At 39.2% G+C, this 27289-nt stretch overlaps 1 protein-coding gene across 10 annotated transcripts; it reads left to right on the forward strand.

The window, feature by feature from the left end:
- Positions 1-26451, forward strand: NDUFAF6 (NADH:ubiquinone oxidoreductase complex assembly factor 6). 10 transcript variants are annotated; one of them, XM_009090438.4, is made up of 9 exons: positions 1-167; positions 3573-3672; positions 4508-4630; positions 6664-6720; positions 8336-8438; positions 10973-11106; positions 12944-13045; positions 16990-17046; positions 17553-17705. In XM_009090438.4, the coding sequence occupies exons 1-9, from the start codon at positions 4-6 to the stop codon at positions 17679-17681; spliced, it is 969 nt and encodes a 322-aa protein (XP_009088686.1). In that variant the 5' UTR covers positions 1-3; the 3' UTR covers positions 17682-17705. The 10 variants fall into 10 exon arrangements, with proteins under 10 accessions (XP_009088686.1, XP_050827182.1, XP_050827180.1 ...); XM_050971226.1 differs by having other exon boundaries at positions 30-167; positions 3573-3676; XM_050971227.1 differs by lacking the exon at positions 1-167 and adding an exon at positions 738-945 and having other exon boundaries at positions 3573-3676.
- Positions 26452-27289: the final 838 nt, after the last annotated feature.

Raw genomic sequence — 27289 nt, forward strand, 5'->3', positions numbered from 1 at the left:
GCCATGGCGGGCACCATGGCGGGCAGCATGGCGCGGGCAGCGCTGCGGCGTGGTGCGCTTGGCCACCGCCTGGCGCGGCCGCCGGCGCTCGGCGGGAGGGCGGCGGCGGCGGGCTGGAGCGGCCCGGCGGCCGGAGGAGCGGTGCAGTACTGCGCCGAGCTGGTGCGGTGAGTGCCCGCCGCGGGGGCCTGCAGGCGCGGGGCTGCGCGCTGCGCAAAGCGGGGCGGCGAGTCCGGCCTGGGAAGGCTCGGCAGCGCTTCCCACCCGGTGGGAACGCTGACGACTTCCCGGAAAGGATGACTGGGATTGCCCAGGCCGCCCTCAGGCTCTCCTGGTCCCGAAAATAGCCCGTGTGGCCGGCGGCGGTGGGCCGGCGGGACCACGCCGTGTCGGGAGCATGGAAACCAGGCGCATATTTAGGCCGCGTGGATGATTCAGCCCGCACACAGAATCACTGAGTCTGTGTTGGAAGGGACCTTTGGAGATACCCAGTCCAACCCCCCGCCCAGGCAGGGTCACCTAGAGCAGGTTACACAGGAACGTGCCCAGATGGGTGTTGAATGTGTCCGGAGAGGGACGCTCCACCACCGTCCTGGGCAGCCTCCCACGGCAGTACCTTCCCCCTTCTCCCGCCCCTCCATGGCTGTGTTTCTTCCGAAGTACGGAACGTCCTTGTTCCCTTCTATCGGTGTTTTGGAGAGCGAAATCACCGAAGTGGATGTTTAAAAACATTTGGTGTTTTCAGATCTTGGCTCCTGAGAACTAGCCATGCTTCCTGAGCGCTCCCTGGAAAAACGGGATAAAGCAGAGGACGTCTGACAGCTGGAGCAGCTCAGTACCTTCTCTGTCCTAAACGCAAGAGGAAGGCCATGTTTCCAAAACATCTTTTTTTTTGTCAAACCCAAAATGCTCCAAGAGGAGCAAAGTGCAGTCAGACACTTCCAGGTCAGGTCACTTTTCCTTCTTGGATTTTGGGCTGTAAACAATGTCTAGGGCCCCTTGGCTGCTTTGGAGTTCCCAGGAATTCAGTTCTTTGTAAAGTAAGATGTTAACCAAGTCTCTTAGTAAAGACCTAGGTAACTTCTCTTTAGATACTCTTTTTCCAGATGATTGCCAAAAGCTGGGAGAAGGTTTCCATGGGTGCATAGAAAGAGTGGAACAGGATTATCTTCTCCAAACTGGTGCTTGTAGAAAGACAGAAAGGTGTATGTGGTCTGCAGTAATGTCTGAGGTAGGAAAACTAAGGGAAAGAAATGGGGCAATCTGAAATGTTCAGTGCAGCACCAAGAAGCTGTCCTGTACAGATGCACCAGAACGCACAGCTACATTCCATTTTTCATAGTTTTCAGAATACAGCTTTTTTTTCCTAGTTATTCTACCCAGGATTTGTTTCCCTGATATTCAGGAGACCAGAGGCTGTGTGCATAGCCAATATACAGGTAAAGTTAACATATGCAGGTGAAATGTTTCCAGTAACAAGCAATTGTGAACAGAATAGTTCCAATGAAATGGTTGAATTAAAACTTTTTTAGTATGTATTTTTGTTAAATGATAAAAGGACTAATTAGAAAAATACACAAGCATTCAAAATAGTAAAATGAAAGGTGGTTATGCTTTTGGCATTATTTAATTGGAGTTGCCATTCCCAGTGGTTCAATTATTGCATGGAAATAATAACTATAAAAAATAAGTGGAAGGAATTATTATTCAAACAGAAGTAAAACACTTGGGGCTATGCAAGTGTCAGCAACTCCCTAGCTCTGAATTTGAGTCTCCAGCACATTAGGAAGTACAACTGAGTTGTGCTTTAATAATGTATAATTCTGCAATACAGAAGATGCCCTTTCTCTTCGGTCTTCCTTTTTCTGTTAAACAACTAAATTCACTTCAAGCTATTTGACTAAAAAAATATTTTCCTTATAGGTATGTTTTATGTCTTTTACTGTCAAGGGTGCCTGGTCTCAAAGACAAGATTGTGGATTGATAGCTTTATTATAAATTCATTAAAAGGAAAGTCCAGTTATGGCCATTACTAATTTTTCTTCTGTCTGTGGGTTCATATATAAGCTTATACTTATGTGAAAAACCTCAACTTATTTATCAAAAAACTCAATACCTGACTTAAGGTCATTCCCTCCTTTCTACTTTCCTTACACTCATAGCTGAAGAAGGTTGGGGTGGAATGTGATCTACAACAATATCAATTTTATTTTACTGAGGCTTAATGGATTTGCTGCACTAAATTTTTAAGCTTGGAATAATTGGAAAAAAACAACCAAAACCCCACCATGTCAACAGCATTACCAGAGGGAAGACTATTTTCTCTACTGTGTTGCTGTGTACTTTGTGTAACGTATTTCTTTGTTTCCTTTCTGAAAGTAGAGGTGGTTCTGTGTTATGTGAACTGGCAACTGGGAGAATGTGGCTGTAAACCATGCAGCTCTGTCTAGGGTGGACAATACTGGGTACTTCTACAATTAATCTTGAAAAAAATACTAGGTTTTGAGCTGATAATACTTTTCAAAAAGTGCCTTAACTGAGGGAGGTTTAATGGATCTGTTCTGTAATATGAAGGTGTCCTTTAAAGCCTACTACAACTCAAAAATGTATTTTTTTTTGGTTGATATTTCTGTATTTGCATCAAGGTCTAAAAGAGTCTGACAATAGTTGTGGAAAAAAGCATTTGCTAGTTTTCAGCTGCTGTGTATTGTAGGGTTAAGCATCTGTGTTAAACTTCACTTCCTTTTTGTTTGATGCTAAAAGCAGCAACCCTAAAAACGCTTGGGTTTAGTTTGGCTTTCTATTTTAAGATCATATTCAAAAGAAATATGAGTACATGCAAGAACAGCAAACTTAATGAAAATGAGTGCTTGTGTTTTCCTTGACAACCTGCTTCTCCACTCTTCAGGCCAAACTTGGGAGTTCTAAGGAAGAATCAGGTTTCAGGCTTATCAGAAAGTACGCAAAAATGTTGTTCAAAACAAGCAGTTTAGCTTTTCAGAGGTGGTCAGGTGTTTTTTGTTAGCTGGAGTGATTTTGTAGTTCATGGTTCTGAGCACTGTGTTTTGAATTTTGTGGCACACCCACGTGGCCAAATGAAGGCACATCACTCCGGGTTGGCAAGGAGTTACCTGCAGTGAAACTGCCAACTCCTGGAGGTTTTATGCTTTGAATATAGTTGCCAGTAAACAAAAACTCAATGGTTAAGCAAGCACTCTTCTGCCAAGCTCCAAAGCACAGTCTCTTAAAGAAATGTGGTTTCATGTTTGGAACAGAAATCTGCAAGTCGGACAATCTGGATTCTATTTGCAGTTCTGCCACAGCCTTGCTCCATGCCTTTAGCCAGATATCTTGAGATTGGAATTCAGAGGTGCACTGAGAGTTCAAGCAGCCTGCGCTCTCTCTTGGAGTTGGTCTTACTTTAAAACAAGCCTAAAAGCTGCTACTTTTGCAAAATCAGAGTTTTGAGCTATAACTTACTGCGACTCTTTCAGGAGTTCAGTGCTAAGGAATAGCACATCTAATTGACTTGGAGCTATAAATAACAAATGTGCATTTTGATTCTTTTATAGGAAGCGTGACTATGAAGGGTTTCTGTGTTCTCTGCTGCTGCCTGTGGAATCTCGAACCTCTGCTTTTGCCTTGAGAGCCTTCAATGTGGAACTGGCTCAGGCAGGTATTAAATGCATTTGTGAACTCTGAAAATTTAAAATAACAATTTTGATATTCTAAGTTACACTTGTAAGTACTCTTTCTGTAGTTGTTAGTGTTTTGCCAGGGTTATCTTTTATACAGTCAAGGGCCATGAATAAATAGTGCAGTACAAACCTCCAGTTTTGAATGGCCCATGGAAATTACCCAGCCTGCCCTGTTATTTTGTTTATGTGTATAATTTTTATGTGATTGCATTCAAATCCCGGCTTCATGTGCAGTTAATGGGTGAAGTGCAGCTAAATCCTAAGTGTAGAGGGCTGGTCAAAAAATGGGATGCTATAATGAGGACCAAGTTTTTGTTGGCAGAAGTGAGGTGAAGAAAAGGCTTCAGGAGGGAAATTTGTTGTTAAAGAGTTGTGGGAGAGGAATGGCTGCAGTCTCCGATTTGCAAGGTGCCCAGAAACTGCCAGTGCAACCAGGAAAGTTGGCAGTGCTTACCAGAAAGGAGTGATCAGGAAATGAGCTGACCAGGCAAAACCCCTGACCAGCTTCTGCAGACTCTGCTTCTGGCAAGCCCTCTGGCTGCTGTCACCACTGCTTTTACTCCGTCAGGGAAGAAAGCTAAAGTGAGGGTTGCCCAGCATTTAATCTCTGTGGGTTTTAAAATCAAGTTGTGGTGAAGATGTCACATTTACTCTATGCAGTGTTCCTAAGCTTTATGAGGAATAAATGTCAATTCAGAACTGAGCTCTTTCTCCGCTGAGTTTGACTATGTCCTGTGTCTGTCTTTTCAGCATAGATAGACCAAGTGTGTTAAAGACACTGAATTTCACTCCAGATGTATCCTTTCCAGATTAAAGACTCCATAACTCAGAAGACGACAGGTTTGATGCGGATGCAGTTCTGGAGGGACGCTGTGGAGGACATATACAGTGATAACCCACCACATCAGCCCGTTGCTACAGAACTGTGGAGGGTAAAATACACCTTTCTTGTCCTAAAATTTGCTTTAATATTACTGTGAGAAGTAATGTCAGTGTTTTGTGTGTGCTGTGCTGCATCCCTTCTAACCGACAGCACTGTTTCCAGCACAAATCCAGGACACAGTGCCATAAAAGTCCTGTGAAGAAAATTAACTCTATCCCAGCCCAAACCAGTACAGTATTCAGACAGAAGTAATTCTGATTCTGGGGTACCAATTGCAACCCTCTCCAGTAGCTAAGACTGCCAGACATAGTCCCTTCTCACGAAACAGAAAATTGGTTTTGAAGTGGAAGAGGAATGGTCTTTGATGAGATTTCACCTCAGGTATGATTCCTGTAAAGGAAGACCAATATAATACAATCCAAACAAAACTGCTTGCAAAATAAGATGATGAAAAATAATTCAGTAAGTACTTTTAGGAGCTCTGATCGCTCTAAGCACTGCGGAGCACTGGAGTGAACTAACAATTTAATGTGTCTTGGTGACTTTTGCAGTCAGGATGGGGTTTTATTTCCATATTTCAGCAAATACCCCAAGAGTGACCTATTTGAAGCCCATGACTTCACAAATGTCCAAGAATGTCATTGCAATTCTAAAAAAAAAACGCATTCGGAAAGACACCTGAACACAGAAGTATTGCAGAGCTGTTAATAGAATTAATGTGTCTTTGCACAGCATATTCTATGTATATTCTTTTGTTGCTGTCGAGTTTATATGAGGACAGTGTGGTTTTCCAGAATAAATTTAGGTTACGGTATTTAAATGTGTTCCTGAAGTTTTGTATATCCCAGAATACTTGCATGCAGGTTCCAAATTTTTATACACTAGTAAAGTAGATAAATAGCTTTTAATGGTATTTCTAGAATTATTAATAGTTCAGCTCTTGGTGACTTTAAGATAAACTTAGACAGCAACTTTATGATGAGTGATCTTACTTTTCTGTCTATTTTGAATGTATGAAAAGTGAGACCTAATTCTCTGCTCATTTCTGTGGAAGAAGCCAACTTTTCAGATTTCAGAGAAATGAGGACCCATGTGTTTGAATGAAGTAATGGATGTCATGTACAAGTTGGGTAATTTAGCATGGTTGAGTTTGGTCCTTTAAGTCTTGACCTGTTAATATTCCAAGGATTTCATTTACAAAATGATATGTGAGGTGAACAAGTGAGATGAAAACCCGACATTTGTAGTTATAACTTAAAATTTGCCTTTTCATATACCAAGTACCATCTCAATCAGAATTTATGGAATCAACAAGATCTGGTCTTGTCAAACCTTGAAAAAATATTTACTAATATGATGGATGTAAAGAAGAAGTTGAAAGTGAGCAACAAGGACTAAATTGTGAGAAATCTGCTCTGTAAATTTTGTTTATAGATGTTTTTACGTGTGGTTGTAGCCTTTCTGAAAATGTGTTCTGAAAAATTCAAACTGTGGAATTAAGAGGATAGAAGGTAAGTTGATAGAATGAAGTGGCACAGGAAGAAAGTCAAAAAAAAGATAAGAACCAGAAGAAGAATCCGTGAATATGATATGCTGTGCAATATTTTTTTAAACAAACCCATAATATTAATTGTATTGCTTTGTTAGCATTCTGTTTTTGTGGTACATGTTGGTATGTTGTGCTGACATTTTCTTGAGAATTTACAGATGGAATATTTTTGTTGCTAGACTCTGGAGGAAACTCTGTTCTTTTTGGAAAGTGAATATAGTTATCTGCAAATATTTTGTGGGAACATATGACTCTGAGAATAAATTAATTTCATAAACATTTTTAAAGAAATGCTTTTAGTTTTCTGGCGTGATGTCTGGTATTTCATTTTCTGTGTGCAGCAACTTGCTGTAAATGCCAGTTGAAAATTTTTGTATTTGAAGTTTCTCATTTTCCACTGACTTGCCACTTTGATTTAACCCAGTGAACACAATTCTTGTATTAAATACCTAAAATGTATTTCAGCCTTCAGAATGCAGTACTACCATCACTTTGTATATATTAATGGGAAGGTTTTATTTGATAATTTTCAGGCTGTCAAGAGGCATAACTTGACTAAAATGTGGTTCATGAAGATCATAGATGAAAGAGTAAGTATTTACCCTTCAGAGTCTGATTCTGGCTTTAGTCATATTTGGGGTTTCTTTTCCTTATTTTTATAGGTTTGCGTGTAAAACAAAAGCTTATGTAATTTTCCAGACAGTAGTATTTCTCTTTAAAAATTATACTGTTACATTTTAAAAATTCTTCCTTGATGCTTCTCTTCATAGTTTCCGTTCTTTCTGCCAAATGGCTAATAGAATCCTTTGTTTATTTTTATCTTAAACTGATGTAGTTTGTGAATTCATGTGGATATTTAAATCTCAAAATTTAAATGACCTATCTGAACCCTTCTACCACACTTTCATGCTACTCCTTATCATGGCCGTGGAGATTTTTCTAAGCAGTGGTGTAAACTGGAGCATTCAAATCACATCAAGTTTAAAATAGCCACCTTTTTTCTTGGGGAAAAAACAAGGTTAAGAACATCATTGGTACAGTGATGTTGCTACAAACTCTGACACAAGGACAAGAATAAAAAGCAGAGTGCAAGAATCTGCTAAGCTAATTTTGCTGCTAAAGTAAGTGTCTCATGAAGCTATAAATTGAGCAAATTCATGGTCAGTTACTTGTAGAGGGTCATTGCTATGACAGACTTCAGACTTTCTTAATGTTAAGACTTTTTTATGGTATGTTGGTATGTTTCAACCACAGAAACCACTAGGACAGGAGGAATGCTGGAGGATGTTGTAGTTTTGGGTGTATTTTTTTATTTTTGATGTGTTATTTGTTAGCGCCACTAAGTTGTTCAGAGGGCTGGAACACTTCTTCTGTGAAGACAAGGCTGAAAGATTTGGGGCTGTTGATTATGGGGAAGAAAAGGTTCTGGGGAGACCTTAGAGCACCTTTCAGTACCTAGAAGGGGCTTACAAGAGCTGGAGAGGCACTTTTGATAAGGGCATATAGTGATAGGACAAGGGAGAATGGCCTTGAGATGAAGAAGGGGTAGGTCTAGATTAGATCTGAGAAAGAAATTGTTTACTGTGGGGATGGTGAGACACTGGAAGAGGTTGCCCAAAGAGGTTGTGCGCTCTTTATGAGGTGTTCAAAAGTTGGGTGGACCTCTGAGCAACCTGCTCTGGTAGAAGGTTTCCATGTCCCCATGTCCATGGCAGAGAACTTGGAGCTAGATGATTTTTAAAATCCCTTCCAAACCAAACCACTCTATGATTCTATGAATCTATGTTTTTTTACATGACTTTAACACTTCTGTGCATTTCATAGATTTATTTTATGTTTTTAAAAAATACATTCCTGTTTATCTAAATTTCTCTCTGCTTCAGATGCAAATTAAATACTGACAACCCTGTAATGTAAGAATACCATGTGATGTTTTGGTTTTGCTGTTTCCTTTTTTATGAAGAATTCTGATTTCATATTATTGCAGAAAATTGTATTTGCTCCTTGGCTGCAGTTGAGCATAGTTATTTGTTAGGCTTGCTTTATAAGCTTTAATGACTGCTTCTATCTGAGTTTATACTCTATCTCTCAATTTTGTCCTTTTTTGTTTTTGGTGGTGCATTGGATTGACATGATTGGAGTAATAAGCCTTTATGAACAGCAGTTATGTTTGCATTCTACTGAAGCTCCATGTTTATGTTCCAGGAGAAGAATTTGGATGATCGGCCATACCGTAACATCCAGGAGCTGGAAACATACGCTGAGAACACTCAGAGTGCTCTCTTGTACCTCACCTTGGAAACACTGGGTAGGTGCTTTCCCTATCTAAGTTTTGCTGATGAATCATTAGTGCAAGTAATATTTACTGATATTTTAAAAAGCCCTTTCTTTTCCTACTGGAATTTAATTTCAGTAGAAGTTGTCTTAGGTGGAATTTCAGATATTTTTTTGAATGCTGATCCATAAATGTGGAATTGTACTACAACTATCCAACATCTCTCTACTTTCCTTGGAAGCTGCTCAGTGCAGATCTCATTGAAGTGCAGTTTCCTACTGTTCTTTGTTGCTTGGTTTTCTCTGTTCTTGCTCCTTTTACAGAATGCGTAAAATTCAGCTCTTCAGTGTATTTCAACTATCCTACTTGTCAGAATACAAAGTGCTGTAGGTATCCTGCAGCTGTTGTTCTGTATTGCAGCGATGGACGCTGATTATCTTGAAACAGCCAACTTCCCGACCTATAAACTTCCCTTGTAAATTTGGGTCTGAATCGTCTCCTCTTCCTAAAAGTAGGTTAACTATCAGTAATTGAAGAGCTAGAAAAAAATGCAACAAAGATGATCCCTGTGATCAAGAGCTACTGTCTGTGTCATGTCTAATGTAAGAACCACAGACTGGGAAAGAACTGTTCATTTGTAGTGATGAAAAGGGTAATTTTCATTTAGGTATCTGTTGCGTTATGGAAGTATTCCCAGTACGAGCTCAGATGTAAAAAAAAAAAAGGTGAAATTATTATCATTATCATTATCATTATTTAGTGTTTTGTATTGTAGTAGCAATATTTTCCTTTTGCTTGTCAGACTAATCTGCTGAAAGGGCAAATACTGATGTTAAAAGTTAAAAAACATAGAAAAAAGAGAAGTAAAAAGAGAGAGATGGTGAGTACATTCTTATGTGAAAAAACTGAGGAACTTATTTCTTAACATCTGATGTTTGCTTCCTCAGTAGTGAAATGTTGCAAATGTCTTTCTGAATCTCTTACTGAAAAAATGTAGTACCATGAGAAATGCCAGTGTCTTTCATTCTGAGAAGTCCTGAATAAGTTCAGTCATGCTTGGATCACTCACTCCTCATACAAATCAGATAAAACTGTTTTTGAAAATCTGTATGGAGACTCTGGATATTTTAAGTGTTCTGTTGTCTTAACTTCTTGTCTATTTAACTTCTCTTAAATATACAAATGTAACAAAATATCTAAGCAAAAGTCTCTTTCTATGCATATTAAACAGTTAACTTTTCTTATTTATTTTTCCCCGCAAATTGAGAAACTAATCAAATACATCCCCTTTCTTGGTGTTGCCCATCAGCAGTGTTTTGTAGACTAGGTAGACCTGGTTTCATTCAGATCGTGTTTACTAAATTTCTTGTGCTGTTTAGACTCCTTATTCCTGAGCAGTCTCCTGTTGTATCTCTCCCAGTGTGTGCTCTCTTAGTACTAGTGCTGTTTTATTCTTGCTGATTTCAGATTATTTCTTTTGTCAAGCTCATTTTGACTGGTAATCCTGTCGTCCGAAGTCCTGGTGCTTTCTTTCAAGTCCTGTCATTTAAAAATATTAATATTTGTGCTCTCTAACTAATTACCTAAGTAGTTAGTAAATAATATCCATTGATTCCTCCAAGCCACACTTTGCTTTCTGCTGCCATTGCCAAAATCAGTCCCTGTAGTGCGGGTGTAGACACTTTTTTTCAGAGGATTCTGAGACCCACTGAAGACCCAGACAGGCTTCTGCAGTGAATCTGGTACCCCCAGTGTGATTTCCAGATGTCAGTTAGGCTCACTGATCTGTAATTGCTGTCTCCTCAGTTCTTTCTTTGTAGAATGCTGCCTCTTTTAAGAGTTTTTATAAATTATAATTTATATTTTCATTTTACCGTGGCTCAGCTTTATAATCAGTCTAAGCCAAGCTTTTATGGACTTTCAATGACGAGCAATGGTGCTGCTCTGCCCCACTCATCTCCCTCTTTCAGTTCTCACAGTTTATGTGACTGTGCAGTAACTAACAGTAGTTTTCTGTTGTTTTGGTGATCTGATTCAGTTTGCCTCATTGCTCCTGACAGCACAAGGGAGGGGGTAGAAATATAGGTTTCGGGGGTGAAGCATTGGATCATTTCTCTTTGACTTCACTACACCGATGAATCAGCTGCAGCTAATCATGAAACTGTACTGTAAGCATTAATGCTTGTCAGGAATCTCACACTTGAATGACTTTTTCTGGCAGGAAAAGCAGTTCTTGGAATACTTTTATCCTGGGAGAGGATATGCCAGTGAAAGTGAGTTTGTGGACCAGTGTGTTATATCTGAATAGGTGCTGCTCTGCTAAGTATACTGTTTGCAGATACTGCATCAAGTGGCATCTTGCTCCTGAATATGGAAATGAATTAATTTTTCTGCTGTTTTGCACCTCTGAGTTGAGATCTCAAGGCAGTTTATGCACTTGAACAGTTCTGTCATGGACCAGTGCACATAGCTTTCCTGAAGTATGACTGTGATACACATCAGACAAGACCATACCCCTCAAAAGGCCTGAGTGCATGATTCTAAACATATTGTTTCTGCAATTTTAGGTGTGAGGGACATCCATGCTGACCATGCAGCCAGTCACATTGGGAAAGCACAAGGAATAGTTACCTGTTTAAGAGCAACTCCGTATCATTGTACAAGACAAAAGGTCTTTCTTCCCATGGACATTTGTATGTTGGTAAGTGAAGCAAATAGTCTGAAATTGAACAGTACAGTTTTTCTAACTCTCTTTCTCAAGGCTAGGTATGAGATCATAATTTATTATGCCAGGAAGAAATGGTATGTGTTTTCTTTATTTTTACTCATTGTGCTGTGGCCTGGTAATTGTCACGGCTTTATGTCTTTTGGGAAGTGAGAGGAGTGATCTTCAAGAAACTTCAAGAAACTCTAGATTTCCCTTAGGGGTTTGTTTTTTATTATTAAATGTTTTAATATTTTAGGTTTATGAAATGTTTTAATATTTTAGGAATTTTTCCAATAATGTATAAAAATGCATGTATGGATTGGGTCCTGGGGGTTTGTGTTTTGGGATTGGGTGTGGGGTTTTTTTTCTTTTTTTTTTTTTCCTTTTCTGTCACCATAAAGGAAGCATTGTGAGAAATTTTACTTTGAACAATCTTTTTGTGCTTCTCTTTATTACCTTTTCATAGTGTGCTGGCAGTTTGTCTGGTTTTTTCTGTTCCATATTTTACAGTTATAGGCCTATATGTCATACATTTCTGTAGGAGATCATATAGCTCTCCATTTTTAACTGTACATCAAATTTGCACTGGAATTTAGCAGATTTTTCAGTTTAGGTAAAATGGGATTAAAGCTTGGAATTTTTCATTAATGTTCCATGGGTTAATCTGTAAGCATCTCAGCTGTTAGTCCTTCATTTCCAGTCTTTATTTTTAAATGCTAATGCTGTTCTTTTTCAACTTAACCAAAATTTGTGCAATTATGGTGATGCCTAAGGTGGTTGTGTTAGTATTTTCTGAATATAATTTCAATACAGTTAAAAATTTGGATTGGAAGTCTAGTAATGTAGGTAGCTGCAAAAAATAATACTAAGATATACTAATATAGGTCAGATACTAAAGATACTAATATAGGTCAGGATTATAAGACCACAGAAAGGAATTGCACTCTCCTTTCAGCCCTTCTGGGACTGCGTGTTATGGGAGGCCTTCCAAGTTTTCAGCTTTTCAAACCTAGCCTGAAAATTCAGTCATTCCGTGCCATGGAAGGTGTTCTGCAGTGAAACTATAACAACAGCTTGTATCCCTTCTGTGCAGACAATCTTGTAAGCATTTCAGCTGCTGGCAAGAACTGTGGAGTTCTCCTGAGTCTGTACTTCCTGTGAAGCCTTTCTGACCGCCTTCATACAGCTCTCACATGCCTCAGTGTTGTTGAGAGGAGTGGGCAACTGATGCAATTCTGAATATGCCATATTATGTCTTAACATTGGTCACTGTAGTTGAAGAACAAGTTTGGAGTTGGCTTTTTGGGGTTTGGAAAGGCTTTTTTCTGGTGGTTCTGGGGTTGGTTGGTTGGTGTTTGAAGATGGCTTTGTTCGATGTTCTCTTGGTTGGTTTTTTTGTGAGTCTTGGATGTGCACACCAATTCCAAGATTCACAGCATGGCTTCTGTGGTAGCTGTTACTGGCTTTCTTCTGCTTAGTATTGATTCTTGGATTCTGGTTTTAAAAATTGGGTATCTAAACTGATCTAAATCCTCCAAACTTTGAAATCTGACTTTGTTATCTTACTGACCACAAAATTTTAGGAAACAAACTTGTGCAGAGAGTCTGTACCAACTGTTCTCTTTGTTTTCTTGATTTTTTTTCCCAAGTGACTGATCAAAAGAAAGGGAATTAAAAAATGAGAGAGCAGTGGTAGAACACTTAGGCTGTTTTAGTCTTTAGTCCTTAGCTTTATTGCTGGGACAGGTTTTTGAGAAGCAAAAATGGAAACTTGATATTTTTAGAGGGCTTTTTCTCTTTTTTTGATTTTGGTTTTACTTCCTATGTCTAGCATGGAGTATCACAAGAAGATTTCATAAGAGGCAAGCAAGAGAAAAATGTGAGAGATGTAATTTATGACATCGCCAGCCAGGCCCATATTCATCTAGAACATGTGAGATTCCTTTCCTTTTATTTATCTAAATAAACATAAGTGATGCTAGTCTTCACAAAGCATTTGTTGTTAGAAGACTTAAAGCTGCATACGTAATTTCAAATGTTTTGCCCTTTTTAATTTTGAGAGTTTACATTAAAAAAATCCCACCACATTAAAGATTCAAATATTACAACTACTTCTGTGTGACTATTATCTTATGTACAGGAGACAGTTTACTCACAGCCAGGTCCAATTTCATATATGTAAAAGCTGCCTAAAAAAATTATTACTGGAAGAGAAATTTTAAGTAGACTTTTATAAATGCAGCTATGTGCCAGCATGGGATGAGCACCATAGAAAGAACATCTGCATATGGTATTTCACAGTGGAATGGCTGCCAGGAGAACAGAGTGTGTTGCCTTTAAGTGCTGGTTCGTATGTGTGGGAGGGGGGATTCATTCCCTGACATGACCAGCCATGCCCAAAGCCATGTTGAGAAAGGTGCTTTCTGTTTATTTCTTTTCTGACATGCAGCCAAGTCAATTAGGAAAATCTGTTTGGTTGGAACAGTGGATGATGGGCCCTGAAGAACTGCAGAGTCTTACTCTATTTTTTTCTTTCATGCTTTTATTCTAGCTGCATTAGGAGATGCTTGCCTAGTGCACAGTACAAAAGCAGAAGAATGTTTTATTGGCAGTGCTTTGTCTTCCTCTAGCTGGAAACCAAAGCACTACAAAGAGTTTCTTACGTCTGCACGTACATGTACGCTTTGAGTATTGCACCCAGTGGTTCCAGTCAAGGCAGTCTGGAAAGATAACACTTCAGAGTAAAGAAATGCCAGATTTATCTCTGCATTTGCACCATTAATACAATCCTCAATTACAGCATTACCTGTGATCACAGTATCTTATGCAATTGAAATAGGAGAGCCCTTCATCTTTTTCCTGAAAGTCAGATGTGGTATCCCTGGTTTGTTCAGTCGGTGCCTACTGAGCTGATTAATGGTTTTGTTTTATGTTAATAATGTTATATGTTATAACAGCCCTCCAGTACCTAAAGGGAGCCTACAAGAAAGCCAGACTTTTTACAAGGGCATTAAGGGCAAGGGGAGATGGCTTTAAACTGAATGACAGCAGGTTTAAATTAGATGTTTGGAAGAAATTCTTTACTGTGGGGGTGATGAGACACTGGCACAGATTGCCCAGAGAAACTGTGGATGCCCCATCCCTGGAAGTGTCCAAGGGCAGGTTGGATGGGAATTTGAGCAGCCTGGTCTAGTGGGAAGTGTCCCTGCCCATGGCAGGAGGGTTGGAGCCAGATGATCCCTTCCAGCCCAAACCATTCTATGATTCTTTGTACCCTTCGGCTTTATTTTTCATACACTAATTATAATTCGCATTTAAGGGATTCCTGTTCATGTTGTTTAACCTGATGTCTCAGTTTTTGTGGTCACATGCCCAAGAAAACTGTTTATTCCATTTAGAAGCAGGGAACAGAGACAAAGTACAACATCAAAACTGTCAATTATCTTTGTTCAAGCTGATATATTTTGTTGTTTCTTTTTTTTTTATTCTCCACCCTTCAACCCATAATGTCCAGTGTATAAAACCCATCGCCTTTTGGCGATGAAAAATGCCAAAAATGCCAAAAAGGCCTGAAATGCCTCATTTCAGGGATGGAAGGCATGGAAAATGAGTAATGTGTATTTATGGTCGACATATTTAAGTTTGGTTGCTGGTATTGTATGAAAACTTTATACAAGATATAGGATAGAAGCAGGAAGAGAATTTGGTTCTTCAGAACCTTTCAGGTAATTTGATAATTCATAGTTTGTTGGTCCCCTGGTTCCCAACATGAGCCTACCAACTTCTGAAGAGAACAGGCCTCCTTTCTTCCCACTTCATTCCTAGAGCCCTGCCCATGTTATGCACTGGGAGGGTCCTGTGGAAAGTATGCAATGTGATCATGTAATTGGAGACTAAAGAGAAAAGTATAGATACAAAGAAACCAGATTAGGGCAGCATTAGCATTTTATTCAACTGAATGTTGATCCTGGCACTCCTCCCATTTTCTTTCCCCTTTGTATGTTTTTTAATGGGTGGGTTATATCATCTTAATTAAATTTTTTAAAAAATTCCTCGCTGAATACTTGCTTCTAGTCTCCCATCATCAGTGAATTGTTGACAGTGCAGGAACTGTAGAGTGTTCAAACCACTTGAACTGGCCATAGCTGGCAGCAGTAACAGAGTATTGGCCTCCTTCATAATCAGATGGTCTCTGTTAATGCAAGGACAAGGATACTTTCTGCCTAATGGATGAAATGGGCTTTTGCTGGCAGCATTTGCTGGGTATTTCAAGACCTTAGGTGAATCTAATGGGCTGGTGCCTTTAAATGCATCTGTTCTGCTGTATAAAAACATCATTTTGTTTTGCCTGAGGGTCTTCACAGCCAGTTATCCTTAGTTTTAGATGGAATTACAGAGATAGGTAAAGCTCAAATCTGCAGAGAGGTTTCAGCTATCTCATCATTTGTTACACAAACCATGTATTTTAGAGGATGAGGGTAACAGTTACCACCCTCATTTCACAGCCCGAAGACACCTAAATCTGAAATGCTGAAGAATGGAGTCTGAGCCATGTTACATGAAGCACACTGTAATAGTGTGGCCCTTAGTATTGAGAACAAAGTTTCTGGAGTATGGTTAGGTCTTCCTGACACTGCAGCTGCTGACCAGCAGGTGGCAAAATATAATAATGAAGATTGCAGTTTTATTTAGAAATTTTCTGTTTTATCAGCATAAAAGCATATAATTGAAGTCCCCCAAAGTGTTCCCTTTGAAAGCCTACAAATACATTTACACTATCTCCCTCTTTCTCTTCAGCACCCCATCCCCAATTCCTCTGGTGAAATAGGATCTCCCTTTTGGCTTTTTGCATTTGTCTCTGTTGTCCTACATCATTATGGGACTCAGTTTATCAAGGGAGATAAACTGCATTCTGAATGACATGTGACCCATTGAGAAGGTCAAACAAGACTACTTTATTTTTTCATCTTGCAATTAATAATAGAAGGGCAGAGCATTAGATCAGGGAAGAACATTTTTCTATTTTAGAAATAGATATACACACAGAGTTGTTATTATATGTCAAAATTTAAAAAAAATTGTCTTCTGAAAAGATTGATAATTTTTCCTTTCTAAAGTTTCAGGCTCATTTTCTCAGTTGTCTGGAAAGGTCTATGAAAAACTAAACTTTACAAACTCACACATTCTTACCAGTATTTATAGAGAGTTAGTTTGTTTTAGCCTGTAAGAAAAGGCAAAACAAGAAGGGATTTTGTTTTTATAGACATGCATTACAGGAAGACTTGTTCAGCTCTGTTAGATGTACTGACTTGAATACAAGCTTAAATTGCAGATCTGATGCAGTCATTCTTTAGATTTTTATATGTAGATACCGAGGAACTGAGATGATTTAGATGTCTCAGATAAATAACCAAAGCATTTACAACTGGATTCTTGGGGCTGATGGCAATGTTGAACCAAAAAGTTACACTCAGAAAAATGCATTTCTGGTCTTCCGTAATTTCTGTCTATTGGGGGGGGGGGTTAAACTGTATTTACTAGTATTTACTAAACCAGATGCAACTTGGAACTTTGTTGGAACAAGGCATGCTAATTTACCTTGGTTTATAGTATGTAGTCTTGAGGTCTGTCAAATAATGTATTTTTGCAAGCCTCTCCCAATATTACATACTTCTGTGTAACTACTTTTGTACACAGCTTTCATGTTACAGTTTCAGGATGTCAAAATAAAAAGGGATAATGCTGGTAATGCAGTGTGTTGCCTCTAAGCATTATATATAGTACTTGATGTTTAATCAGAAATGTTAAATTCTTCTGATAAGTACTTTTTTTTTTGTGTTTTGTTTTTCCCTCCCACCTTACCCCATTTACTTTCAGGCTAGATCTTTCAGTAAGAAAGTTCCTGTGAAGGCGTATCCTGCTTTTTTCTGTACGGTGGGTGTGATATCACTCTTTAAGTGATGGACTTATTACTGTGCTGATACATTTGTGAAGAATATTCAAATTAAGCATGGTGAACTACCACTTCACGTGTCTAATTTTGGGAGGATGTAATACTTAAAACTCATAGAAATCATAATGTGTGCCTGACTGTAGAATCTTGCAGTTTTGATCAACACTTCTAATCCTTCTCTTTTAACTACATCATTCCACCCAAGATGTCTTTATTCATACACTGCTGTTCTAATGCAAGAGCCCCAAATCCTGTCTATTTTCATAATTTGGTGTTTGGTCTACTAAAAGATAATGCTTTTCTTCACAAAACTTGACTTTTTTATATGCTTGGAATGTGATGATTACACTACCATTTAGTAGCATAGGCAAACTATCAAGCCTTTTTTGCAGTTTCTCATTCGCTTTCTCGTATTGCTTTTTAAACTTAATGCCTAATTAAGCTTTTTTCTTCTTAATGTGTATTAAGCTTTTTTCTTCTTTTCTAGGTTGCTTTAGATGATTATTTATATAACATGCGGAAAGTGGACTTCAATATATTTCATCCAAGCTTACAAAAGAAGAGTACATTATTACCATTGTATTTATATATTAGATCTTGGAAAAAAACATATTAAAATTTGGTTGGTTATTTTATTATGGATTCTGAGTGCCGAGTTTTTTTCTTCAATGTCTTAACTTGCTAGAATTGCGAAGTGTCTGACTTCACACTTCTGCAAAATGCTGTTCCAGGGAAACAGCAGATGCACATGAACTGTAGCTGTCAGCTTGCTGGCAGTAGCTAAGTTTCTTCTTGGAATATTAGGCTGATATCTCTTTTTCACTTGTCTGCCAAGTCATATGTCCTTGTCTGAGATTGCTTTTCTTGTCTTTCCTGTAATAACAGCAGTATGACAGAATTCTTGGACAAACACTGTGCTAATGGATACTTCTGACAGTTCTGATTCTTTGCCGAGGAAAGGAAATAGAAAAAAGACTGCTTTGTTTGTTCCCAAAAGCAGTTACAGTAAATGCCCTATAAATCAGCTAAGTAGTTCTATTTAGTGCAAGGAGCAGGCTTGCTGCAAGTAGTGGTGATGTTTCAAAGAATGAGCATGTATATTTGAATGCAAGAAAACTGTCAGAAAAAGCTTTAGCAGAAATTATCTGTGTGTTGAGATTGAGCGTGGAAGTGATTAGAGGAAGTGGGAGGATAGCTTTGCAACCAAAGAAGAGAGCCTATACATTAATATGTATGGATCAGCATGGATAAAACAAAATACATATTTTATCTCTGGTGTTTCACTCTGCTCTTGGTTTGGCTGTATCTTCCTCCTGGCCTCGTGTCTGTTGTTGCCCACAGCTGTCATTGCAGTGTGGGTTCGACTGCCCCTTTGTTCAGTATTCAGCACATCTCTCAGGACATACTCCTGCATGGCTTCCCTGAATTCCTTTTCTTTGGTACTGTGAAAACATTCCTGAATGTTTCAGGTAATTTTAGTCCTTTTTCTCTCTCTAAAGATACTGGGTTTTTTTGGGGGAAATTACTAGTAGTTGTACTCAGCATCTTTTAGGATCAAAGTATTTCTGTTTTATTTGTTTTATGGTAAAATAATGCTTCCTAACATTCAGCTTGATTCAATTGCACAAATCCAGTAGTTTGTTCTGCCCTCATCCTTGTTCTAGTAAATAGCTGCTTTTCCTAGAGATTTTTTTTTTCTTAAATCGGGGCTAATCACCCCAGATGCTTGGCTGTATAACAACATCCTGTATTTTTGTGTAAAATGCTACATAATGAATTTCTGCGAACAAGATTTGTGGCTTTTTTTATCACAAACTGTCAGCATGATAGAAATCTTAGGAACCTGACATTAAGTTCTTCATTTGGTGATTTTGCTTTACATGTTTTAAGTTGATTTGTGATACAGATCTTGGTTAATCTGCAGGTTTTTATTCCTGAGTAAGACATTTCTCTTTGAATTTGTTCAGCTCAGGATCCTGCTTTCTGTATTACTAGAAGTGGAATAATCAAGGTGATACAAACCGAAAAGAATCAGTATGTACTGGATTGGGAGCATACTGGTTGTTTTCTTAATGTAAAATCTTTTCAGGCTCTGTCCACTTTTTAGATCAGCTGCAGTATCATATCACTGGTGTTTCTGAATGTGGCAAAGAGGTCTGATGAAAAGAAAATGTTTAATTCCTATGCGGGCACTGCAGCTCTTTGTGCCAAATGAAGAGTAAAGGCTTCAACTCTGTTGCTGCTACCAGGCCAGCTGCACATTCCCTCTGTTTATTTTGTGATCTGCAGCAAGCATTACAAATGCCTCTTTCTGCACTTGGTCATGTTTTGTTCTGAATGTGCTGAGTCAGGACAGTTGAGGCAGACCTGTCTGTCCTCTCAAAAGGAATCACTATCCTTCTCCCAGGCAACTAGCGACAAGATAAGAGGGCACAGTCTCAAGCTGAGCCAGGGGAGGTTTAGGCTGGACTTCGGGAGGAATTTCTTTGTGGAAGGGGTTGTTAAACACTGGAACGGCTGCCCAGGGAAGTGGTGGCATCACCATCCCCAGAAGCATTAGAGAAATGGCTGGATGTGGCACTTAGTGCTGTGGTTTAGTTTACAAGGTGGAGATCAGTCAAAGGTTTGACTCAATCTCAGAGGTCTTTTCCAACCTAAATGATTCTGTAATATTTCCTTTCTCATCATGACAGGTAAACAGCAACCTCCTCTGCCTTGACTATCCTTCAGCATAGCAATTTCCCAAATTTTCCTCATAGCAATATCCTCTGAAAGGCAGGTCCTTCTCCACCCTTCTCCAATCCATGCAGAGTTTAGCTAGGCCTGTTCTTGACCCTTTCCCTAACTGTGGCCTAGGATGGCAGCTTCTTTCCTGCAGGGGACTGGGGTAACCTTATAATACTGCAACTCTATGTATGCACAATTCTAACACTGGATTTTGAAAAAATTTGAGAGAAGCAAGTATTAGTATTTTGTCCAGGATGAACTTCTGGTCATTAAACCTCAGGTTTAAAGTCACCACTGCTGAAATCAGTCCTTTTCTGGTTCCTATACATAAAAACATGCAAACAGCAAACCAAAACAACCCCACCCCAAGCCATCAAAAAAACTGCTAAGACATTAGTAGCCAACATTACTAGGAGGCTATTGTAAAATGTAAAAAGCCCTTTTACATAAAAAATTAGGAAGAGAAACCAGTCTCCTAAAATGTAGTTCACTAAAAGCAAGAGGAACAGTCTACACCAGCTGTGGAAACAAGTCATAGTCCATTACAGGTTGAATTATTTCACAAGCTAAATATCCCTCCCATAATTGTTTGAATTGGCATTGGTTAACAACGAAGTGAATTTGCAACTGAACAAGTATCAAGAAAATGTCCCACTTCAGTATTAACAAAATTGAAATCAGACTTTGAGCTCAGGGTAATCCAAAAATGCTCTCCATGTGTAAATTTTCTTTGCTTTCCCATCACATACTCATGATTCTCCGTCCACCTGAGAATGTCTTGCATGAGCCATAGGGTGTACCTGCAAATCTGCAGTGACACAAATGTCTTAAGTCAGGATTTCTCTTTGTTTGGAATACAGTATCAGTGAAGTATTCCATACCTGGAATAGGTAAGTCTCTGCAAAAACAGAACTGTCACCATTTTTTCACTAGGACATGCTTGACTTTTACTTTCTGGCACAAGTCACAGCTCCATAAAAATGAGAAACTTGGATTTAAAAAAAAAAAATGCACTGAGGAAAAATGTCATGTTACCATTACAGCACTGTACGGTAGAACTCCAAGTAATTTAGGCTAGGAAAAACAACTTGCATTGCAAACTTTAGGACATAATTATTCTATTTCACATGTGACTCTGGGTCCACACTGCTTGAAGTACAGCTTTTTTACCTTACATTGTTTCTTACTGGGAAGGTACTCATAGAAGAAATGAAAGCCAAGAGATTATTTTTCAATTAGGTACTGTTTGAAAACCAAACTACAGAATCAAAAAACCAGCAGCTACTGAAAAACATTAGTTTGGCCAGCATAACTAGAGGGCAGCAGTATTATGCAATGAACTGCTGATTTGGGAGAGTAACAATGGATTCAAGAAAGCTAAAACCTAATAAATACTCTAACCATCCTTGGGAAGAAAAAAGGAGCTGAAGGTCCAGTTTGACTTTCACTTGCTATTTGAACCCACATTTTCAGAAGTTTGAGCTCTTTGGCAAGCTGACATTTCCCTCTCCTTGCTGAGGTGTGACTGTAGGAGATGTGATACTCTTGTTTCCAGAAGGAGACTTAACCACAAAGATCACTTTCTTTCAATTTTGACCCATTTTTCAGTTGTCTTTGACATTTTAATGTTCTTTCACATGAATATACTGGAAGGATGCAAACTGAACTTTCCTGGGAAAAGAAGGAGGAACACAGTTATCTGAACCACTTATGTTAAGCTAAGAAGGAAATTCTGACTCGTTGAAGCAAGTTTTCTCTGTAATTCTGACTCAGCTAACAGCAGGTAATGAACCACTTCTATACCAAGAAGTAGCTCTCAGGAAAAGAACCCCCAAAAAACAACAAACCAGCTTTCACAGCTAAAGCTCCCTTCCCACACTCTTTTCACGTGCACGGTTTGAGCTCAGTAGCCATTGAAAATTGGCAAAGCCTTTCATAAAAACTTAGTGTTTCATGAAAAAAACCAAAAAAGTCCTTAATTTCAAAATTAGTTCAGTGACCAGCCTCCAAAAGCCCATCTATAACATGTGATGAGGAAAAAGCAGAGGTACTTAATGCCACAGTCTTTATCATTAAGGCCAGCAGTCCTGAGGGTACCCAGCCTACTGAGTTGAAAGAAGGGAACTGTGTTCTCCCTTCTTTTCCATGGAATTTTCCCCCTGGCAACATACAGTGTTTCACTGGATGCTGTCTTAAGACTGATGAGAAAAAAGACTGAGTGTTTATTACAGATACTGTAAAATAGTTTAATTTATCCTGATAGTGCTGATACCTCACACAGGTGTTTTAGGAATCTGTTGAGCATCATCACCCTCTGTCACTTCCTACATGCCTGAGGGCCCGAAGTTGGATTTGCACCTGAGGTGCAGAGAAACTTGGGATGGGGTGTGCAGGAAGTGGAGGGGTTGGTGATTAAATTGTTTTTACATGCATTGGAGCATGCACAGCACTCAGCTTTCCTTTCTCACAGGCAGTTGCCATCCATTTGTATTTATAATATGCTACAGGACTGCATGTTGCTGCAGAAAACAGTCTTCTAGAATTTCTTCTATGGATGATTCCGTCATGGAAGCAGGTACCTAATTTTGGTACAGGCAAGGTAAGGTATATCTAAGGGAAAAGAGGGGAAAATTTTAATAATATCATTAAGTTGTGAATGTGACTGTTTTCTGGGCTTTCAGATGAGAACTAAACTTGGTCATACTTGCACAAGAATTTGCTGGAGTTGTGCCTTTCTGATTTTCCTGGGATAGAAACCTCATTAAACTGTATGAAATAACAAGAAAGTCTTTGAAAACAATTCTTCTGTTCCTTCTCATGCCACCCATAGCAAAGCAGATATATCTTCTGCCTTTTTAGCTCACTCGTTTATTTGCTTTCTTTTCCAGCCTCTGACCAGCATCTCTTCTTTGTCCTGTGAAGACTCATTCAGGGCCAGTGTCAACCTGCAGTCTTTCAGTTCAAATCTGCATTTCTAGCAGAAACAGTAACATAAAACATTTGTACTGGTTCGCTCTAGAGAAAAAAGGCACGTCCATCCTCTATCTTCCTTTTTTGCCCCATGGTGATTTTGCCCATGTTTTCCAGGTGCTTCTTTTCAATGAACTCACCAACTGCCCCATGTCAGACACTCATCTCCTCCTATACTATAATGATGTTCTTCTTACTAAGTCCTAAATGCCTTTCAGGAAATTTGGCACCCCAACAGAAATGGTGTTGATGTCTGACAAGATCTGACAGTTGAGTCAGGGTCTTGGCACATGTCTGCCTCTTTGCTATCAGCAGACTATGTAAAATCATAGTGAACGATGGGACAAAGTAATAATGAAAAAATCCACATTGTTTGATTACACATAATACTTTGATGGATTATTTTTCTGCACTTGGTTATGGCATAATGGAAACAGTGACAGTTCTGTTCAATTAAAGTTCAGAATCTCCCCTTTAGACATACATCCTAGAAATAAAATAATTGGAAACAATTGGCCTCAGTCTTGCAGAACAGTGTATCTTTTTGGACTTGTTAAACAGGAATTTTAGGGTTTTTTGGTGGTTTGCCGTTGCAAACAGACTACTTTGACTTGTTCCTGAAAGTAATTTTGGCCTCTGATCATAAACTGAATTGATATAATTTCTTGCATTAATAGCAAACAAATCAAACCCTGCTATTAGAAAGCCAATGCAATTCAAGGGAAAACAAAACATAGAAAAATAAAACAAAAAAACAAAACAAATGCACCTTCAAATCACAAGCCCTTGCTCTTGGCATGCTGTGGTATTTTCAAAGTTTTCAAATAGCTGGATGCAAAGAAAGGTTATTTATGCTTTCTTTACTCACCTGAACTGCTAACTTTGTCCTTTCTTTCACAGTAGCTGCTTTTTGATTACTTAGAAACACAGAAGTTTATCTGTTTGGTTTTAGTGTTTAGTTTTAGCCCATTCTGTATGCTTTGTATTGTTTTACCTTGTAGGGTCTACCTACTAGACAAAAATCACAAGAGTAGCAAAAATCCCATGTTTACTTCACAGTATTTCCTTCATAGAAATATTCTTTTAGATACTCTGCCTTTTTTTTTTTTTTTACTAAAAGCTAGTTGTTTAATGACTAGAGCTGTGCCCTTACGTGAAACTAGGCTGTATGAATGGTGATACTTAGAGAATAATGCATGTGCTGTGATGTCTTGAGAATCTTGCATGCTGCAAGAATTGTGGTGTTCAGTGTGTGTGAGACAGTGTACACATATGTCCAGAAAAATGGGTCAGTGCTTGTCTCCAGGACACCTTTATATGACTGCAGTTCTCTGGAGGAATTGATAATTAAAGCCCATCCCATGTCCATGAGTTGATGAAGTATTAAAGACCAATTGAAGAGCTTTCCTCTCAAAATACTTATTTTTCTCACTTTCTCCTAAATCAGGGAAAAGGAATTTATCAGTATTTACTTAGAAGTTACTTACAGGTTGCATATATGATCATTCAAACATTAATAACGTATTTTATATAACCATAGGACTTATTTGTATACTCAGTTTAATTGGCTGGTAACTGATTACTGAGAAAAGAAGACTGAATGTTTATGTTGGCTGAAATAATAATGTTACTACAGTTCTACCATGAACTTTTTGCTTGGAGTGATGGTCTTTATTTCCAGTCTTTAGCTGTATCAAATATATTAGCTGAGAAGTTACTTAACATTTTCTGCTTAGGTCAGATCCAGGCCCCTTCAGTTGCTGGTCCCTGCTGAGCCTGCCGTGTCAGACTTGTAGTTACCAACACAGAAAAAAGACTTTTTATTTTCATGGTTCAGGGTTCTGATGGGTTTTTTTCCCCCCAAAATATGTAGATAGCTGAATAAATGGTCCTAACACCATTGAGAGAAATGGTGAATTCCTAGAGCCTTTGAGGCATAGGAGCCAGCCCTACCTGTAACCTCTATGACAATGACACTTTTCCAGGACTGTAAACTTAATGCAAGTAAAATGAATTATAAATTCATTTTTAAAGGCCTGCAGTTTTAGAATGTAATAAATATGTCCCATCTCCCACCCTCTCACAGTAGTCTCCTCTTGATGCACCATTTTATACCATTTACTGTCCTGAATTCCTGACTTCTGTCCTAGCCAGTAATTTCACCCAGAGAGAAGTTAGTGGCAGAGGTAATATTATAGAAAATATGAACCCATTGGACTTGGCCCATTTCTTTCAGCAAAGGTGTTCTGAAGACAGGCAGGGGAGGGTTAGAAATCCAAAAAGCCTCAATTTAAGTGGCAGTAGATGAGAAGGTGTTTGAGCTGCAGAGGTGAGGCAGAGATGTCACTGTCAGTTGTCTCTGTATGATTTTCAAAGATCCTCAACCAACAACCTGGTGAGGTGTTATGAGCACACAACATTGTCCTGCAATTGAACCTGCAGTTTCAGGCCAACAGTAAGAGCAAGGAAAAATTATTTCTAGGTATCAAAAAATTATTTTTTCTAGTCTGATCTACTTTGTTAGTTCATCTAGTGACCGTCTGCAGAAGGAAAATTGTTGCCTCCTCCTTCCTCTGGTGGTGTGGCTACAGAGAGAGATTTGGCCTTCAAAAATGTCAGTGTTTAGTTTAATTTGTAGAGCTTTGAAATGTGGTTTATTCATCAACCTGAAGATTGGTGACTCTTCACTGTTCTAGAAAGTGGAAAAGAGACTGGTTGAAACATTAGATCCAGCCAGCTCAACATCTTCAAAGATTACACCAGTGAAATCTCCAAACCAGACAGTATTGCTGTGTAGCAGAAACTCCTGGCACTATTGAACTTCATGCTCTTAATTCCAGATCATATTCACCCATTAATTATAGATGGGGGTTTATAGTGGATTGTAACCCCCAAAACCTCCTTAGTTTGGATAAAAACTAATTCATCAACAATGATTCTAGTCATTGACAGGTATTGCAACAGTATTTCCTTCAATCCAAGGAACATCTCTATCTGCTGAAAAGACAAAGGGACCTTTTCAGTGAGAAATCTGCAGATTGGGGATATAAAAGACACACAAATGCTGAAGTCTTCCTCTTGAGCTTCTATAACATTCCTATTGTCAGTATTCTGATCAGTCAGAGTCATCCTCAGTAACACACAGTGCAGTCAGTGAGCACACAGATTGGACAATAAACATTAAAAATGGGTGTCAGGTACCAGCAGAGGCCAGTATACACCAGTTGAAATCCATCAGTAGGTCTGGTAGATCATAGGCTAGAAGTGGTGGAAGAAGACTGACCCTTCTGGTGTGTTCTACACTCACAAAACAGCAGCTGTCCTGCCTTCAAGCAGAACCTTTCATGTGTTATCAGGCATTATGTCAACAGCTGAAAGAAGTTTTGGTGTAAGCATATACAGAGGCAAAAAAAAGAACCCAGACCAAATTGGGGAGGAAAAAAACCTGGGGAAATGGTGACTGTTTGAATTAATGTAATTTATTTTGTGTGTGCAGATAAATGAAGCCTCAGCCTTTGGAGAGTCAAGCTGGCAGGCAGAGTAGCAGTGCCAGCTCTAGAGAGTCAAGGCAGCAAGAAAAGGAGAAAGAAAAAGGAGCAGCAGCAGCACAGGAAGCAACACATTGGAAATGGAAGAGAACTGGAAAAGCGCCAAAACCACAAACATGGGGAAAAAACAGAAGAGCAAAGAAAAAGAAAAGTATGATCAACAGGTGACATCCTGTTACTTTATAGAAAAATGATTAAAAAAATAAGTATTTTCTCATTCATCAGTTCTTCCATCCCTGGAGATGCATGCTAGTTTTAGACATACAGATCCATAGGACACACAAGCCCATCAAGACATGGGTGTATTCTGACTGGACTTGACTCCAAGGGACACATAGCCAGTGCATGGGGACACCCAGGAAACACACATCCCTTTGGCATCAGTCCAGCATTTATTGATTAAGGCAGGGACACAGTGGTGGAACAGGGCTGGTTGAGTGGGAGGGTCTCAGGAATGCTGGCTCAGCAGGCACACAGTGCTGGGATGGGCTTGCCAGGGTATGGTCCCCAAAGGGGTGAGTATATGGGGGGATGGTAGTAGGTTGGAATTACAGGGTCCCTGGGTTGGAATGAGCATCCTTTGAGAAGCTCCTACGTCACCTTGTGTTTAACTGGTTGCCTGCAGTCTCTCCTAGTCACTCCAGGACCATTCCATAGTGGGTTTTTAACACCATGCACTGTCTCTTCTCGTGGACAGGAAGGACAGGACTGTCCAGGAACAGCTGGGGCTGGAACACCTTGATCTAATTTCCAGCTTCTAGTGCTAGTTTCAGTCTAGTGTCGTCTCATGGACTGCCTGAACATGAGACGACATGATGGGACTGGATGCCACGAGGAGGCTGCAGGGACACCCCCTGACTCAGACCACCCTTGTTCCTCCAGGCTTGCCCCCTGGAGCAGGCACTGAGTCCCAAGAGACACAGAGTGCTGGTGTGGGAAAGCTGGGTTGAGTGCAGATCTTTATGGAAGTGCACTTTTA

The sequence above is a fragment of the Serinus canaria genome, chromosome 2 (assembly GCF_022539315.1).
Source record: "Serinus canaria isolate serCan28SL12 chromosome 2, serCan2020, whole genome shotgun sequence".
NCBI classification, from domain to species: domain Eukaryota; kingdom Metazoa; phylum Chordata; class Aves; order Passeriformes; family Fringillidae; genus Serinus; species Serinus canaria.